Raw genomic sequence first — 20,351 nt, 5'->3', positions numbered from 1 at the left:
CCTTCATTAGTCCTTCTGTGTTGCGAGTAAACACTGTAGTAGAGAGAGTGTGGATTATTTAAACTGCAATGCAATCCATTCTTGTGAGCCAGATTGTGTTGGTTCTTTTTTTAGAGAAATACAGCTGTAACGGCTGTTAAATTGATTGTGGTAGCAACTTGGGATGTAGATTGTTGCTGCTGAGATAAACATTTAAGTAGGTATAGTTGTGTGAAAGACTCAAAGCCTTTTTGCTCAGGAAAACAAAAGAAAAGGGAGACTGTCCAATGCTGATAACATTGCTATAGTTATGAAGTATAAATAAATAACCACAACAAATGCTCTTATAATAAGAATGTGCTGTGTGCTATATAACAATGTAATCTTGAATTTAACCAAGCACGGGCATCTCTCCTGAATCTTGGTTGCTGTAAATCTCTCCGCCCACCCCCCCAATCTGAAATATCATTCCTATTCTTTCACTGGTGGTGGAAAGACCTGCAGTAACATAACTGGTTTGCAGCTCATGAAACCTGAGAACTTTGCACGATTTGGGACTGACATTGGAGGAGAAATATGGTTCTTGTGTCTTAACAATTATGTGGCAGACAGAAATTGAATAGGCTAAACCTTTCCTAATATGGAAATGCAGTTATGGTGATATTTCATCTGTTTACCTTCTGTCTTTCAAGCATCTTATTACTTGTGTGTGACTTCTGCCCCCTCAAAATGCAGATTTGCATAAATTTGCATGTGGCACAAAGCACATACAAACTTTATGCAAATTGGTAGCCTCCTTTGCAGGTAGAGAGAAGGACCAAACCACATACATTGTACCGGATCCTTAAAATCCTGTTTGCATCCTAGTTCAATTTCCATTGGCCCCAGCCATTCTTGCCAGTGGTCAGAGATTGTGGGTGTTTGGAGTATAACAAACTCTGGAGCACCACAGGTTCTCCAGCCCAGCTAGATAAATAAAGGGAAAGTGCTGTATCTCAGTGGCAGAGAATCTGCCTTGTATAGAGAAGGCTCAGAAAGGCCTTGTGTGCAGAAGGGCCTAGATAGGGCTTGGAATCTCCCCTCCCTGAAACCCTGGAAAGCTGCTGCTAGTCAGGGTAGATAATGTTGAGCTTCATGGATCCAGTGTTCCTAAAGATGTACATATTAAATCAAAGGGAACGTTTCCTCCCAATGCATCTACCATCAGTGCTAAGTCAGCATTAACAATTGCGCTATAAAATGAATGCCTCCCAATCCTCCTGCAGACATTCATGACTTTGGTGGAAACTTTATCTTCGACAGAATATCCTGAAACAGTGGGCTGTGCATGCCTCTTATTGTCATTGTCTGTATATGCAATGATGAATCAGTTGAAGGATCAAAAGGGAAATGTTTATATCTGGCAACAGTAACCACAATAGGCTCTCTAGAATTCAAGACACTTTAGAAAGTCAGTCAGCAGGCTATAAAGTGGCAGAAAGTATTTGTATGTACAGGACACACTCCTCCCATCATTTAAATTGTGATTATGGCTTCTTAGCAGAGATGCTGTAAAGATAAGGAAGTATATTCCACTGTGTCACTTTAGTCTAAGCTGTGATTGTTGTTCATTCTATTAAAACTTTTTTTTTTCTGTCTGGGGAAATAACATAAAATGAAGGGAGGTGACTTGCTTTGCAGCTCTGAGCTTTGTGATCCATGATCACTGAATTTATGAAAGAAGAAATAGTATACTTAGCAGTCTTCACTGTCACAATCAGTGCACATTTCTAGGTTTTGATTCAGAAGTGTCTAAATCAAAAGCTCCAAGCTCAGTGACCAGTCCCAGCACCCCTATGTGTATATATTTTTACCCTAGCAATGGGTGCTAAGATCCTCCTCTTTTCATACCATGGAGCATAGTTGACCCACAACTGGTGCTGCCCAACCAGATTAAGTGCTGGATGCTGCACTATTATAATTATTATTAATTAAATTTGTATACTGCCCTTCATTATAGCCCAATTGCTCCTCCACTCCCAAGATAATTGGGTTCTTTTAGTGTGGTAGCACCTATATTCTGGAATTCCCTGGCTATTGACATGAACATTCTTGTTTAGACAAGCTTACCCAGATGTGTAGAATGGGAGTTATATGCTTTAATCTGTTGTTAGTTTATTGTTGGTTTTATGTTTTGAATGACTTACAGTAAATGTTTTTTCCTGATAATGGTTTTATTCTTTTTGTGAAGCACTTTGAAGGTTTTTTAATGGTCAAGTGGTGCATAAATTTTATGAAATAAATAAAATAAAACAAATAAAATAAAACAAATAATGTTTTACCTCCTTTTAAAACAGCAATAGTCAAAGGAGCCAGTGTAAAGACAGGTTCCATCACTTCAGTGCCTTCTAAACTGATGACCTGTAAGGTATCTGAATACTATCTGATGTTTAAATCTTTGTTATGCTTCAGTAGTATATGAATTTTAGACTTTTAAAAAGGGGGTCACAGGTTCCCTTGTACTGTGTATAGCAGCAATCAATCTTTAGTTTCCATACATGAGGAAAGATTTCTTAAATTTATGGTGAAAGGGGAGGTAGGAGTGTAAAGAAGATCTTTAGCCCCCTTGCCCCATGCACTCTGGATATAAGCATATTGAACTCACTTTCTGCTCCTGTTGCTGAAAATAATACCATAGTTTCCCCCCTCATTAACATTATGAGCATAAAATTTCTTATGGTGTGAGCCCTGGAGATCCAGAAGTGACTCACCTCCGTGGGTGCCTTGGTGTGCAGCCTCTGCTGCTGCCTTGGTTCTACAGCACAAACTACAGAAGAGGTGGCTTGCCTGGCATACAGCCTTTCCTGCTGCTGCCTTGCTTCCTCATGTGGGTGGCATGACTCAATACATAGCTGGTATGCACACAGCAGGTGCTCACTTGGGCAGAGAGGCAGCTAGAAGGCACTCAACCTCAGTGCCCTCCCACTCTAGCACCTCACTTGTTTTGTGGAAAGCTGGCATACTCTTCCTGCACAATTGATGGTGTCTTTTTGCTTCCTCACTTTGGTCTCCTGTGCTTAGGTACAGTCTTGAGCTCTGCCATGCCTAGGTAACTTAAGATCTTGCATGAGCATGCCCAGTGGTGCAGCAATAAAACTGCTAGCACATTTGCAAAGCCATGCAGGGTCTGGTATGGTTTCAAATTAGATAGGGAACCTTTCATTGAGATTCCTGATTTGGATTCTCTCGGGGACCCTTCCAACTCTATGATTCTATGATGCTTTCATTTCTGGCTCATTCAAAGCCATGAGATGATAACAGTCTACAGCAGGGATAGCCAATGTGTTGCCCTCTAGGTGTTACAGCCTACAGCTTTCATCAGCCCCAGCTGACCAACCATTAAGGATGATGGGAGTTGTAGTCCACAATATCTGGAGGGCACAACGTTGGATACAATGTTGGCTACCGACCTCTGTAGTTAGCTCTACATAGAGAAGCCCCTGTAATTTGGAACATTAGGGCATGCTAAGCCACGCATGCTCATTTGTGACTTCTAAGTTGTGCTGTGATGTCACAGACATGCCTGACAAATATACATGCCACTATATATTATAATATGCTGGATTTCCATCTTTAAATGTTTTCATATCAAAACACACTCTCTCTCCCGCCCCCCTCTTTTTGTGTGTGTGTTTGCAAATTCCCATACTACGAGGTTTGTTTCTTGTCTGGAATGGCCTGCTGTCAACATTAGAAAATCCCCTAACTGCCAATTTAGAGGCAAAAATAGTGTTCTGGTATGTGATGATCATGCATCTGCAAATGAAGAACATTTTCCGACAGAACCATATTGGTCAACAGGAAGTCAGTGGCATAGCAATAAAGCCTGAGCAATCCCATTTGCTATTGCAAAATTATGAATAATGAAATTTTGGGCGAAAAACATGAAATAGTCACATTCTACATCATTTTTTTTATGTTATGAGACAAAAGTGCTATTGGAAGCTCTTTGAGTAAATATATTCATATAGGTGTTTAGTTATGTTCAGGAACTTTTAAAATTCCTTTTATAAATTAACCATTCATTAGTTTCAGGGGGGAAACACCTAACAATAAAAAGAAGTAATGAATTCATTTCGTTTTTAGATGCCAGGAGTTAACATCATTCCTGATGGGAAGACAATAATCTGGGATAGTACAAAGGGCTTTATAATACCAAATGCAACATATAAATTCATAGGCCTTCTCAGCTGTGAAACAAGTATTAATGGCCATGAATACAGCACAAAATACCTGACATTCAGGATGAGTAAGTATCTTTTGGTTTCCTCAGTCAGTAATTTCAGTTATTTAATTAATTAATCATCGGATTCACTTTTCTTTCTTGATGTATTGTGTAGACAATGAAATCCATAGTGTCCGGTTAAATGCCTCAAGACCAGTCAAGTTATTAAAAGGAGACAAGCTTGTCCTCAACTGTACAATCACTACCGCCTGGAACACAAGAGTGCAGATCACATGGAGTTATCCTGGTGAGGTGGGTACTCTTGCTGTTTTCAAAAAACATAATTCCAAAAAAAGAGGAACTTCCTATATTTTACATTCCCTTGGGGTGATCAGGGCTTTTTTCAGCTGGAACTCACTGGAACTATGTTCCAGCACCTCTTGGATGGGTGCCATTGCCATTCTAAGAGAATGAAGGAGGTGTTCATGAGGAGTTCTGGCACCTCTTTTTCTAGAAAGTTTCCTGCTCGAATGACCAAGCAAGCTTTACACAATGCATTTGTGTTGATTTCATAACAACCGATGAATGAATGAATGAAACTTATTAGATTTCATGATGTTGGTACTCATTACCAACTAAGAGCATTCCTTTTAAAGAAAACATTTTTGCCATCTTTCTTGAAGTAACAGAGTTTTTCAACTCAACCTTAGAGAAAATACTACAATTCATATGTCCAAGATCTCACTTTTTATGTGAACAATTATTTTTAAACAGCAGTTGTGAGCTTAAACACCTCACCATTTCAGGAGCATGCACACAAACAGCTGCCACTTAAAAGTATTTGTCAGGAATCCAAAGTAAACCTTGCTAAGCTTTGCCATTGGTGAAAAACACATGGGAACTGCTCACCCATCCGATTTCTGTGCAAGAATATTAAAGTCATGATAGTTATTTTAGTAGCCACTGAATCTACAGATATTGTTGGAGCACAACTCCTATCTCCCCTAACCATTGGTCATGTTGGCTACGGCTGATCGGAATTGTGAGTCCAGCAACATCTGGAGGACACCACATTGGCTACCCCTATGCTAGAGGAAGGTAGCAGTTCATAGTTAACTTCCAACAGGACCTTCCCTACCACAGTATTTATTTAGCATAAGAAAAGAGTGTTAAATTGTCACTTAATTAGATGGAAGTTGTTACTAGCCTCTAATGCCAAAAGCACCTGATGCCCACAGTACGAGAATGTGATCCTCTGTGTGTGGTGCCAATTCATATGTTTCAAGAATATCACAATCTCATTTTATGTTCCTCTATCCATCCTCTCTTTTTAGATTGAGAGAGAATATCCAAGCCTTACTTATTGAGCTTCATGGCTGCACAAAGATCTGAATAGCCACAGTCAAACCCAATATACTGGCTGCTGACTCCCAATAGCTCTCACCCTGATTGCTACCCTTTGGTATATCCTTTACCACCATGCTCCGATTATGAGTCCATCATCTTCTTTGTGTTGTTTGTGAGCATTGCAGTTTCCTGTTATTCCCGGAGAGAAGCAGCTATTAAAATTTACAAATATTGGAATTGGTTGCTAGTGTATCAGATGAGGTTAATACTAGTGTAATTAATAGCTAGACATCAATAACAAATACTATATAGTATCTTTCTCTTTTATAGATATGTGGGCCCCTTTCAGAAATTAATTTTCTATATGAAGTACCATATTTTTCAGTCTATAAATGCCCCTATGTATAGGACACTCCCTATTACTCAGATTTAAGAAAATGGGGGGAGATGTATCTGTGTATAAGATGCCCCCTAATTTTTTACATTATTTTTAAGGGGGAAAACCTAGTCTTATACACAGAAAAATACGGTAGTTGTGTGGTCTTCTGAACTGCAGCGAAGTAGACTCTGTTTGAAATTGTGAAACACACAACACAATGGGGCTTTGTAAAGTGTTAAATTTGCATTACTTGATTAAACCACAAACAGCAGCTTATTTTATTTTATATTTATTTATCATTATATTTATATCCCACCTTTCCTCCAAGCAGCACAAGGTGGCCTAGATGACTCTCTCCTTCACCATGTTACCCTCACAAAAACCCTGTGAGGTAGAAGTTGTGTGTTAATACCTTTTTTCCATGTAAACATTTTTCTCCTGTCTAGGCAAGCAAAAGAGGGACCATAACTAAAAGCATTATACCAAGGAACGATGAACCCAATCTATTCTACAGTATTATTGTTGTTGATAAAGTCCGTGATATTGATAAAGGAGAGTATACCTGCAATGTGACAAGTGGCCTATCTGTGAGATCAGTTAAAACAACTGTTCATATTTATGGTAAGAAACATTATGTTTGTGCAGAATGTATGATATTCATATTCCAGGGCAATGAATTGAATACTTAGTGATGGATGACTTTTGTGTAAAAGACCAGGGTTGCTGTCCCAGTTTGTGTTATATCTGTGTGATCAAGTGGCTTCAGTTATACTTGTCCAGACCACTATCTTAAACACATAATTTTATTTGATTTATTTTTTTAAGATAAACCATTCATCAGTTTGAAATATAGAAGAAAAAATGTACTGGACGTTATATCTGGCAAGAAGTCCTATCGACTTTCTATGAAAGTGAAAGCGTTTCCTGCACCAGAGGTTGTATGGTAGGATTACACTTTTTTTCTGCATACAGAAAGAAGCTACTTATTTGGAAATATAACATGCTTGCTCAGGATTATACATTGCACATCCAAATAAAAAGATGAATAAACATGCCCTGAAATGAACTTGGAATAAATTATTTGTTACTGTTAATATGCATATTTTCAAAGCTTACAAAGTAGCCATGTTTATTTCACTTAGGGTTGCCATATTTCCCGGACACAGCCGGCCATCAGAAATAGTGTCTGGATAGAAATCGCTGATGTCAACAACTTTGGCCCCCAAAAAAGCTCAACATATTTAAGCTTTTTGAAATATAGCAACCTCAGTGCATATTTGTCTTGGGGCAAAGGCAGGGAGTTACTGCAGTTACTGTATTAAGTGTGCTTATTCAAAAGTAAATCCTGTGGCATTCAGTATAATATACAGGCACCTCCCCACTTAGGTGGGGGTTATGTTCTCGGGTACTGCACATAAGTGTGAAATTGCATATAGTAGGGAACACAATCTAAAAAGCCTGCAAACACCTTCTAAACCTTTGGAAACCCTTAAAAACCCCTTTAAAAAACCAGCAGCATTTACCAGACTGGCATGAATGGTGGCAGTGGGGGCTCTTGGTCTTCCTCATTGCTGGAGGATGATGTGGAAACTACAAACTCCAACCATCCACAGAACTCAAAGGCTTATGGGATTGCAGTTGCAAAGGTTCTTTGGCTTGCTGGCCATTTCCCCACTCTTTTTTGCAGTTTCCCCACTCTTTGGGGGTCATTTTTGCCCCTTTTGCAATTTAAATCAATTTATTTCATTATTTCCTGGTGCTGCATGTTTACGCGGTCGTGCATGAGTCAAACACATGCAGTGGTTAAGGTTCAAGCTTGGATTCAAATGAATCTCTGGCAGACCCTGTGTTGGATTCACCCATCTTAACCTGAAAAGCAACCTTGGAGGCCTTCACCTGCCAATAGCATTTTAATTGCAAGGCCGTTTGTCTTCATAATAAAAGTTGTCACAATCCCACCACAGGAACCCACTCCCCACAATGGCTGGTATTTCACTGTGGAGGAGGCAAGGGACAGGCAGATAGCAACACACATTTAATGTCACATTTAGTTTGGCCTTAAGAGATGACATAATTATTTTTGGTGACCCATTCTTTCTAAACTTTCTAAACTTGTTTTATACAACTTCTGCACACTATCTTAAGAAGTCTTTCACGGAAGTCTTTGGTATAATTTTAATAGAAAACAATGTTATCAGTTTTGATCTCATTTTCGTCTTTGTTTTTGTTTAAATAATTGTAAATGTCAGCGGCTGTGGTTGAATTCATTACTGTTAAATGCTGTGTTACAAGCCGAATAGGACAATTCCTTACATGCATGTAGAGTACTAGTTCACAATACTTATTTTTGGAGGTTTTTTTAGCATAGGTAAAGGTAAAGGTACCCCTGCCCATACGGGCCAGTCTTGCCAGACTCTAGGGTTGTGCGCCCATCTCACTCAAGAGGCCGGGGGCCAGCGCTGTCCGGAGACACTTCCGAGTCACGTGGCCAGCATGACAAGCTGCATCTGGCGAGCCAGAGCCGCACACGGAAATGCTGTTTACCTTCCCGCTTGTAAGCGGTCCCTATTTATCTACTTGCACCCGGGGGTGCTTTCGAACTGCTAGGTTGGCAGGCGCTGGGACCGAACGACGGGAGCGCACCCCGCCGCAGGGATTCGAACCGCCGACCTTTCGATCGGCAAGCCCTAGGCGCTGAGGCTTTTACCCACAGCGCCACCTGCGTCCCTTTTTTAGCATAGCTGCACATATATTAACACTTGCATTTCATCTACACTGTGTGTTTTGTTGTGTTCTCTGGAATATGCAAAGCATATAGATGGACTTCTTTTACAGTTTGAGAGCAATTAGTGGCCTCACCTCCTCACTAGGGAAAAATGTGATAAAATAATGTATATTTATTTGCATGCTATGGGTTATCGCTAGGATGAATCAGTCTATATCTGGGCCATGTCAGTTTTACAATTTACAAGTTCATTCAATTTCTGCATTAGTCTATTTAAAAAACAACACAAAGATTCATCATTTTTTTAGAATGTATTTTCCTGTTTTAAACATATTTCTTTAAAAACAATGCATTTCTAAATATATTTTAGCCCAAAATACCCATTTTACATGCTTTTGGTATATTTTTGAGACAAGAACTACAATACAAAATTTGGAGAAGTGCAAAATCTGAAAGAAAACTACATTCCAATCTGCACGTTAGTCTGAAGGTGTGGATCAGTTCATTTTATGTTAGAATTCACAAAAAACAAATTCATCAAGCGTACCTAGTCATACCCTCTTTTCTTGTGTTATGAGTCACGCTACAAGGAAACACAATGAACCCACTCAAACTGCAAGAATTTAAGAATAGTCTTGATAAATAAGATTACAGACAGATCACTAAGATATTGCAAATGAGTAGTTGACAACACATTTGATTTTTGTCTTACAAGATTTCCCCCAGAAAGAGTAAATCTGGATTAAATGGGTAGAAAAATGCAGACTGGCACATTCATGCCAATGATGTTCTGTGGACTCTGCAAAAACCTTGCTTAAATGCAGAGCACCACTTCCGCAATAAGCACCCATCTAGAAGCATCTCATTTCCAATTTGCTAGCCAAGTGCTTCTGTGAAGCCTACAGCAGGAAACGTAGATAATAGCCTTTCTCAGATCTATGTTTCCTCTGCACCCAGTGGTAGTAACACGTGAAACCATTCTGAGGATTGGATTTCTTTTAAGTGATGTTTACAGCCTTTCTGGAGCCATATCTTGATATCCTGTTGTACCAGAGAATTAAACCAACAGGTGTATTTTTTTTGGGGGGGGGAGGTTTTTTTATTAAAAAAAAACACCTTTGAGATCAATGCAGATATTTCAAATGTTCTGAAAGCACTGTTACTAAAGCGGGGTTGGTTGGTTGATTATGTATTCAGCTTTGGTGTTCATTGCAAACCTTAGCTTTGGAGCCCTGAAAAGAAGAAGAAATCAACAGTATTCCTGTTAGCTAACCCATGTTTCTCATTCTCTTCAAACACCTCCCTTGATTGTTTCCCTGCCACTGCTCTTAATTGATTAGCCGTCCTTTAGAGACTGGAGAAATACAGCACGCAACAACTTTGCATTACACATATATTTTTCCAAATGTTACTAAGGAGGTGTGTGGGAAGAATGTTAATTATCAACAGCCACCCTTTCCTTGTAATAATAATAATAATAATAATAATTTATTATTTATACCCCGCCCATCTGGCTGAGTTTCCCCAGCCACTCTGGGCGGCTCCCAATCAGTGTTAAAAACAGTACAGCGTTACATATTAAAAACTTCCCTGAACAGGGCTGCCTTAAGATGTCTTCTGAATGTCAGGTAATTATTTATCTCTTTGACATCTGATGGGAGGGCGTTCCACAGGGCGGGCGCCACTACCGAGAAGGCCCTCTGTCTGGTTCCCTGTAGCCTCACTTCTCGCAATGAGGGAACCGCCAGAAGGCCCTCGGCGCTGTAAGATGTAATTAACCCCCCCCCCATGTTACTGTTTTAAAACATTTATAAGCTTTGGGACCCAATTTGCTTCTTGAGCACAGATTATATTTGACTGATGCTTCCTTTGGAATATACATAAACAGTTGCAGAATTATGAATTCTGGTTGTCTTTTGATAGGTTGAAGGATGGGTTACCTGCTGCTGAAATGTGTGCCCGGTATATAATTAAAGGTTATTCACTAATCATAAAACATGTTGCTGAAGAAGATGCAGGAAAGTACACTATATTGCTGAGTACTCAGCAATGGAACTTGCATAAAAACTTGACAGTCACACTGAGAATAAATGGTAAGTTGACAACACAGTTTATATTAATGACTTATTTATTATTATTTTATTATTTATTAAATTTGCATACTACCCTATACCTGTAGATCTCAGGGTGGTTCACAACATAAAATAACAATATAAAAAAAGAGAAAATACACAATAAAAACAAAAACAAAGGCAACCCAATAACTCAATAATAAGGATTGTAGTCTTAATTGGAATAACTTCAGCCTGGCAACAGCATTAGTTCCTAAGAGCTGAGGGTCTTTCTTGTTTACCTTTAAAGATAATAAGGTACATGTTGTTTCAGCAATTTGATTTTTTTTGTGTTGCTGGTTTTATTTTACAGTGAAACCTCAGATCTATGAAGAAGTGTCTTCAATTCCTGGTTCTAATCTTCATCAAGTGGGAAGTAAGCAAATCCTAACTTGCATAGTTTATGGTAATCCTCAACCTACAATAAAGTGGACCTGGCAACCTTGTCAACAGACAAATTCCTCAGCAAGGTAGATCATTTTAGTTTCTTGTTTGCAATACCCTGCCATTAGCCTTCTATGTTGTTGTCTGAAGTCTCCTTCAATATTTATAACTCATGTTATGCAATTTGTGGTTATAAAGCTACAAATCATACTTTGAATTAATGACATTGGCAATTATGGTCTGCATATGTAGGATGTTCCCTGACAGAAGAGAAGGGAAGTCCCTGGTATAGCCCAACTGCACTGGGTAGTTTGGAGGCTTGCTGGAGGAAGCTGGCTTCAACAACCTAGTACTCTGATGGTTTGATGATAGATAGGTTAGATTTATCCCTTAAGCAGCCCTGTGTAAAGCTGTTTTTGGGATGGAGGGTGGCAATGTCTCATACTTTACAGTCCTGTTTGAAGGTATCCTCTATTCAAAGGGTTGTCCAGTCAAAGTCTGGTTTAAAGTGCAGGTTCTTGAAGTTGCCTATCAGGAGTTAGAACCTGGTCAGCAGACTGAGCAAGCACATGGGTTCCAACCTTTTCCACTATGATTGGAAGCATTGTATTTTTATTTAAATTATAGTACATTGTATGCAAATTCCTTCTTTTTGATGATGCATAAGTGGACACACTCCTGGGATGTGAAGGAACCAACACATTTCCACTCTGTACTCTGAGCTCTCTGGAGAGGCAGAGGACTAGATATGGCTTGCCACCTCCATTTAGAGCATGGGTGGCTAATCTGTGGCCAACCAGATGTTGTTGAACAACAGCTCTAATCATCCCAGACTATTTACCATACTGGCTGGGGCAGATCGGTGTTGAGCAAGGCAAGGAAGGAGCCAAACCCATATGATCCTTTGAATTGAGAAGGGGACTACCCCTTCACAGTTTCAGGAACCATGTGGGAGGATCTCTTTCATCCCTGAGATTGCTTCAGAGGCTAAAAGGGAAAGAAACATGCACTCTGACACTCCTTCTGGTCCTGACATCATCATTATCATCATCATATTTATACCCCGCTCATCTGACTGGGTTTCTCTATGATACTATCATAGAGGGGTGAACTCTTCACCAGCTTGAACCCAGGAAAGGAACAGGTCTTGGCAAGAATCTTCCCAAGCCACATATTATTCCTGTAGAGGCTTCAGGATCAATAGGTGGGAACACTTGCATACACCTTTAGGATTTCACAACTTTCATAGGGATTGGACAGCTGTCACTTCAGTGTCTATTCAAATTGGGTGCTTTGCAACCCAGACAGGGTGGGGGCGGGGTGGCTGTTCTCAGAGACAAATCCATTGTCGCTGAATGCCCTGGTATGGGATGAAGATCAAAAGGATGAAACATTTCCTCCTTTTTGCCTGTCCTTATTATCCCGCCCATGACATTTTCTTGCAGTTTATTTTTTTTCGTCAGAAGGGCATGTTCTCAAAGGCACTTGCTGTAGTTTCATGTTTTCACAACAGATGAACTTTCCTCGCATGTTTGTCCTGAGATAATAAAGGTGTGGTCTTCACTTCTGCAGAAGTATTTGAAAGAGCTTTCTGTTTCCCAAAGTCACTCTTGCCCTGAATGACATCAGCCAGAGCCCAGCTAGACTTGGATTCTCAGGAAAACTAATAAAATCAGCCTATGTGAGATTACCAGTGATCTGAACACTGACCTGTTTATCTCGCATAAGATCTAGAAAAAAATGCTTTGCATCAACTCCATTTCCAAATGGTCTTCTTAGGAAGCAAGTCCTACAAAAAGCAAATAGATTAGCAGGGGAATTCATGCTAGAACAACTTTTTTCTATCTGTTATAACAATTGCTTCCTAATGAAAAATTTAGTAGCTGTGCAAAGGGTTAATTAAGTTGATTTGCAGTTACAATATTATCACCAGATTGATTGGTGATATCTTCAAGCAAGCATCAATCTATGTGGAGAATCCTGTGCAGATGTTATATCAGTCATGTGGAACCGCTTGTCATCCACAACATCCTTTTTCTGTAACAGAGTTATTTATTTAATTTATGAATTGCTTCCCGTGAGGCATCCTGAAGCAGTTTACAGTACAATAAAATCATATAGAGAACAATTGCAGAAATAAAAACAGTGAAAACATTTGCTTTTATAAAAACAATTTGAAAAACTACACACACAAACAAACCAAATTTAAAACAGGAACAAAACAGATATGAAATCAGTTCAGATCTTATATAGATACCAACTGGGTTCAAAATCAGTAAAGTACTTTCAGTCCCTCCATCTACTTTCCCACAGAGGGCCAAACTAAATGTTCACTAAATGCATAGCATGCAGCCACACATTTGCCTTTTTTTTCTTTACTTGACTACTTGAACAGGGAGGCTAACTGTTATCAGGAAGGAAGCACATGGGGTGGACAGGCTTATCTCTTCCCTCCACAGCACAATCAAAATAATAACCCCTTCTTGTGTGTAGCTAGGAGCCTTAGGGGAAAATTCCCATTAGTTCAAGTAGGACCTTTCCCCCCCCCTCCCACTTTTAATTACATGAGAAAAATGTAATTTGTAGCTGCATGATATATATTTTGTGATCATCTAGTTTGGTCCAGAGACTACTTTGGTTACCCTTTCAGCATATGCACAAACAAAATGAATAACAGCTCTGTCCAGTAAATGTACTTGTGGAACTCCATTTATTTCATTTGGATTTGATTTAACAAAGTATTAGAAATGTAGATACAGCTGAAGTTTTAGCAGCATTACTACTTTGCTATGACTAAATGGTCAAATTCCTAACACCTTCAATATGAACATAGTCTGCCAGTCTAATTACAGATGTTTACTACTTATTTTAAAGTGGCATTAAAGAAAAGACTGAATGGCTGAATCATTAGTATGTGCTTGGGTAGTTGTTGAGAGGCAATGTAGTTTAGAATACTAATGAAGCATGCAAAATTACAAGAACAAGTGTTAATTGTGTGTGTTTAGAAATGATTGACCTGCCCAAATTTAATTGTGGGTGTCTGCAAACATGGAAGATCATTAGTGTGTGTGTGTGTGTTTCTGCTTTCACCATGCCAACCCTGTAGGGTGATGGTTCCAAATCTTGGTTTAGTTAAAGGTAAGAGTATATGTAAATCTGGTGCACTAATAATGTAGATGTTTATATGAAATAATGGTAATAGTCTGGTCCTATTGGTGCCTGAAAATCCAGCACACTCACTGGACACACCTTTGGCATCCTTTCCCTAGTCACAAGCTGTATGAGGAAGGTTGAGGGATTGGGTATGTTTAGCCTAGCCTAGCTAAGAGGAGACTGAGCAGAGATATATAACCATCTTCACATATATAAAGGGCTGTCACATGGAAGATGGAACAAGCTTGTTTTCTCCTGCTGTGGACCCAAACCAAAGGAGGAATAATAATAATAATAATAATAATAATAATAATAATAATAATAATAATAATAATTTTATTATCTTTATGCTGCTTATCTGACTGGGTTGCCCCAGCCACTCTGGTTGGCTTCCAGCAAAATATAAAAACACAATAAAGCATCAAATATTAAAAACTTCCCTATACAGGGCTGCCTTCAGATGTCTTCTAAAAGTCAAATAGTTGTTTATCTGTTTGAAGTCTAATGGACGGGCATTCCTCAGGGAAGGTTCCACTGGAACGCCAGAAAGGAGATTCCAACTAAACGTCAAGAAAAACTTTGACAGTGAGGGTTCTTTGACAGTGGAACAGACTCCCTCAGAAGTTGGTGTGCTCTCATTCATTTGAGGTTTTTAAGTAGAGGTTGGATGGCCAACTATCATAGATGCTTTAGATGAGATTCCTGCACTGCAGGGTGTTGAACTATGTGATCCTCAGGGTTCCTTCCAACTACAATTCTATGATTTTATTATATGTAGTCAATGGCCCTACCAACATGAATAACAGGGATATTCTACATGGTGCCCTCTGGCTGCTACATTCCAACTCTCATCCATCCCAGCCTGCATGGTCAATAGTAAAGAATAATGAAAAGTGTTGTCTGGGATGATGGGACACTACATCAGTGACTTTCAGTGGCTTTTGCTTTATGCAATTTGCCCACAAGGCTACTAGGACACTAGTGTATTGGCTCCCACTCTTGGACACAGTACTCAAACTCTCGGCTCAAAAAAAACTGGAAAGCTTTCTTTAAGAAGTTAGCGCAGGGTCTCAGCATCAGTTCACAGTACAAGATACACAGTTCAAAAATCCATAGGCAGTTAGAAGATCATCTGTGTGGTTACCATCATAAGACAGAAGACTTGAGTTTGCAGGTTAGTGATTCTGGGGGTGGGGAAGAGGATACTGGGTCTGTTCAGGCAGATGACTGTACATCTTTGGTAATGGACTCTAGCCTCTGATTCTCCACCTCAGCCGGCTCTGCTGATCTTTCAACCGCCTCTTCAGCTACTTTGTGGAGCTCACTCTCTGGAGGCAGTTCTCTAGCGGTGGGTTGGGACTGACTCCACCAGCTTCTCTTTCCTCATGTACATCTTTCAACAGCAGGGTAGAACCCTCCTTCCCATCACTGCCTGAACTCTCCCCGCTTCCAATTCCACTGTCCTCATCTTCCCCTGAAGGATCCTGCCATTCCTGCCCCATCTGCCATGGACCCCAAGACAATAAGTTATTTTGAAATAAATGGGATTTACTTCCAAGTGAATGCACTGTAGATCAAGGTGAGAGGGTCTTTATGCCACTTTTGTAGAGTAAAGGAGCCTTTTAGTTGGGTATTCATGTAATTCAGATTTAATCTTCTTTAGTGTGCAGTGAAGGAACCATCATGTAAGGTAGAACCAAGTCCTACAGTTGACATATAGCTTAAAAAGAAACGTGTGTTTTATAAAGATGGGACAAAATATAGGGTATGCAAAAAATAAAAAAGTTTGTGGAAAGAAAAAAAAGATTTCTGCCCTCTCCATTCAGACAAATAGTAAAATGTAAAACAATTCAGCTAATATATTATTTGCATTTATTCAGACTAAACAAACGGTAAGATAAAGCAAGTAATTATATGCCCTGGCCTTTTATTCTGAATCAGATTTTGGTGGCTTCTAATGAACAGCAACTTTCATTCTATGAAACAGGAAGCAAGGAGACCGTGGCCCTTTCCAAACATTGCAATTTGCCTCTTGTTAATAATAACCCTGGAGAACTGGAACTAGCATTGACCTCTCTGTACATAGTGATGATAATTTGCATTGCTTGTTCTTGTCACAGTTAATACAGCTGCCAATTATTTCCAACTAATATGCTTGAAACTTTTGTCAAAGGCTTCTTTATGTGTCTCCATTGAACCAAGGTCTTTATTAACCAAGTTCTATCACTATGTGCTTTAAATCATCATCCTTTCCCAAGTCTAATAAATGATGATGAAGCATAAAACATAAAGGCATAGAAGGATAAATCCTGTTGCTGTTGTTTTTTCTAGAGTCACTGATGAGTTGATTCAATCTGGATGGGGAAAATGTAGCAAAGATGGCTAAATGCTGTGGAGAAATTGTTTGAATGGTCTGCTTAGATTCTCTGCAAAAGCACAGGTTAGGGATAGGAATGGAAATGGAAATAGAATCCAGTGAACTCTGGTTCTGATCTGCACCACTTAGAGCAATGACCAGATCAGATCCAGTGTCCACTTTGAAATCTGCAGTCCTGCTTCTGAGTCTTCCCCCCCCCCCCCCAGTTTTTAAAGGGTAATTCCTGTGACCTAAAGGAGTGGATTAGTGTGTGGGGTCCTTGTTCACAATGTAAATGCTGTAATTCTCCATGACATGGATAGGATAGAAGTGAGTTGTTTTGGCTGTTATTTTGGCTGAACCCTATGAATGGAGAATATACTAGCCTCTCCTAGCACATAATTGAATAGCACTTGTACATTTTTCCAAGGGATGCAGCTTTTCACCTGATAAGGAAAACTAGCACTTCAACTGTAAAATGTCTGCTTGCTTCTTTTAACCTCTTGTTTTCAATTTTATGTTTCAATATCATTCTTTTTTGTGTTTGTATTTCAACTTCCTAGTTTCTTACAGGTTAAAGAAAATGTTAAGAAGGTTGGGCATCAGAAAAATGATTTACGGATCATGTAGTAAGAGGAAATAGATCCATTGTCCTCTTAGAATACAAGATAGTGGAATTGTTCAATGAAATTGATTGGTAGAAGGTTCAAAACACACAAAGGAGATAGTCAGTGTAGTGTAAGATTAGTGTATGGAAATTAGTGTATGGGATTCATTGCCACAAGATGCTATTACTCGTATAGCCGTTATCTTAAGTGGCTTAGTTCCATGGGTGATAATATACTAGTTCATAACAACCACTATAGTTAAATGTAACTATTGTATTCAGAAGGAATACATATCTTAACTACAAGACTAGAGACAAAGCAAAAGGGGGACAGAATTCTCTCAAAGCAAGTCTTACCCAATGAGTCCATCCTTATGGATTTGCATGGGGAAGCTCAGCATCAAACCCATTTTTGTATAGTAAGCATTTCATATAAAGAGTGTTGCTTGCTGTGGAGAGAGTACACTGAGGGTCTGTACTGCATACAAATACTGGTTAAATTTTGGCAGCTAAAGTAACCCAGTACAGCATTTTACTACAGAAAAAGGGTGACCACCATTTGCAGAGACATTACATTATTTACTTCATGGGATGCTGGGGCCAATAGTGTGGGCTGTTCCTCATCACGTGACAGCAAGCAATTTGCTTCTGGGACCACCACCAGAATCTCCCCCCTTTCAACTTCTCTCCTTTTGATATATGTTCTGATATGTTTGACTTAGGGATGAATAGATCAGTCTATTTCTGGTTCATATCAGTTTTGTCTGTGTTCATTCATATGTATTGCATCCAATTTCTGTAACTTCTAGGGTTTGGGGTTTTTTTAGCCGCATGAAAATGATTGTTATTTTAAACTTTTTTAAAAAAAATACACATTTTTGTATGCATGTTATCATAAAATACACATTTTTATACACATTTTTGGTATATATCTTGAAGTGCATCACAGTTTGGTTAGAGTGTCAGAGGGCACAGGACTAGGAAGACTCATGCTCAAATCCCTATTCAGCCACTGAATGACTTTGGGCCTGTGAGCATCTTCCAGCCTAAACTACCTCACAGGGTTGTTGTGAGCATAAAAAGGGGAGCGTAAAAAGGGGCATGGGGAACCATGCAAGGCATTGTGAGCTCATTTGCAGAAGGGTGCAATAAAATGCAATCATAGGTGAGTGTGATTGAAGAAAGGACTAGAATTCTTCATTCCTCCTCCACCAATTAAACTTTAGCATTTAGCTGGTTGTATATAATGATCATCCATGCACAAAAGTGTATAAATGACCTAGCAGTTTCTGGGAAACTGCAGGAGACTGTATTTAGTTGCATGGTGGAGTCCATTGAAGCACCAGACATCAGGGTGCTGAGTAATCAGTAGGACATGTAATCTCATTGCATTTAGAAACATTAGCTCATTGATTCAGGAAGCAAAGGAGCATAACAGCTACAATGAGCCCTGAGAGGTTGTAGTGTCTTGCGTAGGGTTAAAGAAGGAGCAGACCTTTACTGGAACACTGCCAAGGTGACTTGGTTTGACTGCCAGTGCCGCAATGTATTAAAGCTGGTGCAGGTGGCTACTATGTGTGAACAACTGTATATGCAGTTCTGCTCACATAAACTGTGTAATTTCAGAGGGAGTACTCTGAAAAATTGCACTGATACTTTGGTGAAAAGTGGTTTTCCAAAGCAGTCTGCTCTCAGAAATACTCACTGTAGAGTTCTGGCAAAATAGGTCCTCTGACATGGCACATGTGAACTGACAACTTGGGCCATTCCAAGGTCACTCACTGGCAGGAGTGCCAACTATGTCCTTGTAATTTTTGTAGAATGATTCAAATTGAATTGAAATTAAAAGTTATGAAAAAATTAAAGCAATAGGTCTGCAAGCGGGGCAGACTAAAATACTGTGGTAAGGAACTCTTTTAGCTTTCTTTCCATGTTTGATATATATGCTTTTTTCCAAACGTATCAAGTGCCCTTCATTGTGGGGAACATCTTATATTTATTTTCATATTTTAGGTTGTCTAACCTCCCACAGTCTGATATTATTAAGGTAATTAATTAAATCTGTATATTGCCCTATACCCGTATATCTTAGAGCAGTTCAAAACATAAAATCACAATATAAAAGCCACAAAACACATGATAAAAATAAGAACAAAAATGTATTAAAAGGCATTGGATTTCAATTGGCTTAGGTCCTGGGAGAAGAGGAACATTTTTGCCTGGTGCCTAAAGGTGTATAATGAAGGCCCAGCCAAACCTCCACAAATGGGGAACCACTGCAGAAAGGTCCATTCTTGTGTTGCCACCATCCAGACCTCTCATGGAGGAGGCGCACAAAGAAGGGCCTCAGAGGATGATCTTGGGGTCCAGGTAGAAGAGGTGGTCCTTGACGTATAGTTTCTACAAAGCACATACCTTGGCTTAGCATTGTGTTCCTTTTTTGAAATTTTGTTCTGATAAAGTAAGAGGTATATAATGAGACTAGATTGGAGGCAGCAGTTATACATTTCCCTGTGATCCAAACCCATTCAGTAATTTGAATCTGTGACTTAGTGGTAATAAAGCTACTCATTTCAATCAAGCAGCTGTTTTTTATTTTGAATTGACAAGGTGACATGTAGTAAACTCTTAGCTTGGAAAACTTCCCTCTCCATAGTTATAAATATATCATGCTATTGTGCTTGGCAAGCTGCAAGTAAATGGAGGTAAGATCTCATTAAGGGAGCAAACTGTGGAGTAGGGAGAGGACAGTGTGAAGCTAAGGGTGATAACAGTGGCCTTGTCCAGAATAGGCCATGGGAGTTTTCTTATCTAACTTAAGCAGGAGGTGCTGGGAGCTTCCTGTGCGAAATTAGGAGCATACACTGCTTTCCTCTTGTTGTTTGGCTTCCTCCTGAATATAAGACGGTTCCCAGCACAGTCATTATCTTTGCATCTTCAAACATGGCACAATCTACTTCCTTAAGAGTATGATGTATCCTTTAGAGTCTTGCCGTCTTTCTCCCCCCATCCTCCCTCTGTCCTCCAGTTCTTCTCAATAGCTCATCTATGTCCTAAGCACTTTTAAGGTCTAGTGACATATGGAATACATATACAGATATATAAC

At 39.4% G+C, this 20,351-nt stretch overlaps 1 protein-coding gene across 3 annotated transcripts in view; it reads left to right on the top strand.

The window, feature by feature from the left end:
- FLT1 (fms related receptor tyrosine kinase 1) overlaps positions 1 to 20,351 on the top strand; it is a 139,794-nt gene that overhangs the window by 48,707 nt on the left and 70,736 nt on the right. For all 3 annotated transcript variants that reach the window (XM_053385957.1, XM_053385958.1, XM_053385956.1), the window contains 6 exons: positions 4,105 to 4,267; positions 4,359 to 4,495; positions 6,356 to 6,530; positions 6,735 to 6,852; positions 10,558 to 10,727; positions 11,059 to 11,215. In XM_053385957.1, coding sequence (XP_053241932.1) covers positions 4,105 to 4,267; positions 4,359 to 4,495; positions 6,356 to 6,530; positions 6,735 to 6,852; positions 10,558 to 10,727; positions 11,059 to 11,215 — 920 coding nt within the window. The remainder of the gene's footprint in view (positions 1 to 4,104; positions 4,268 to 4,358; positions 4,496 to 6,355; positions 6,531 to 6,734; positions 6,853 to 10,557; positions 10,728 to 11,058; positions 11,216 to 20,351) is intronic.

The sequence above is a fragment of the Podarcis raffonei genome, chromosome 4, assembly GCF_027172205.1.
Source record: "Podarcis raffonei isolate rPodRaf1 chromosome 4, rPodRaf1.pri, whole genome shotgun sequence".
Lineage (NCBI taxonomy): Eukaryota > Metazoa > Chordata > Lepidosauria > Squamata > Lacertidae > Podarcis > Podarcis raffonei.
This window is presented reverse-complemented; position numbering and strand designations above follow the sequence as displayed.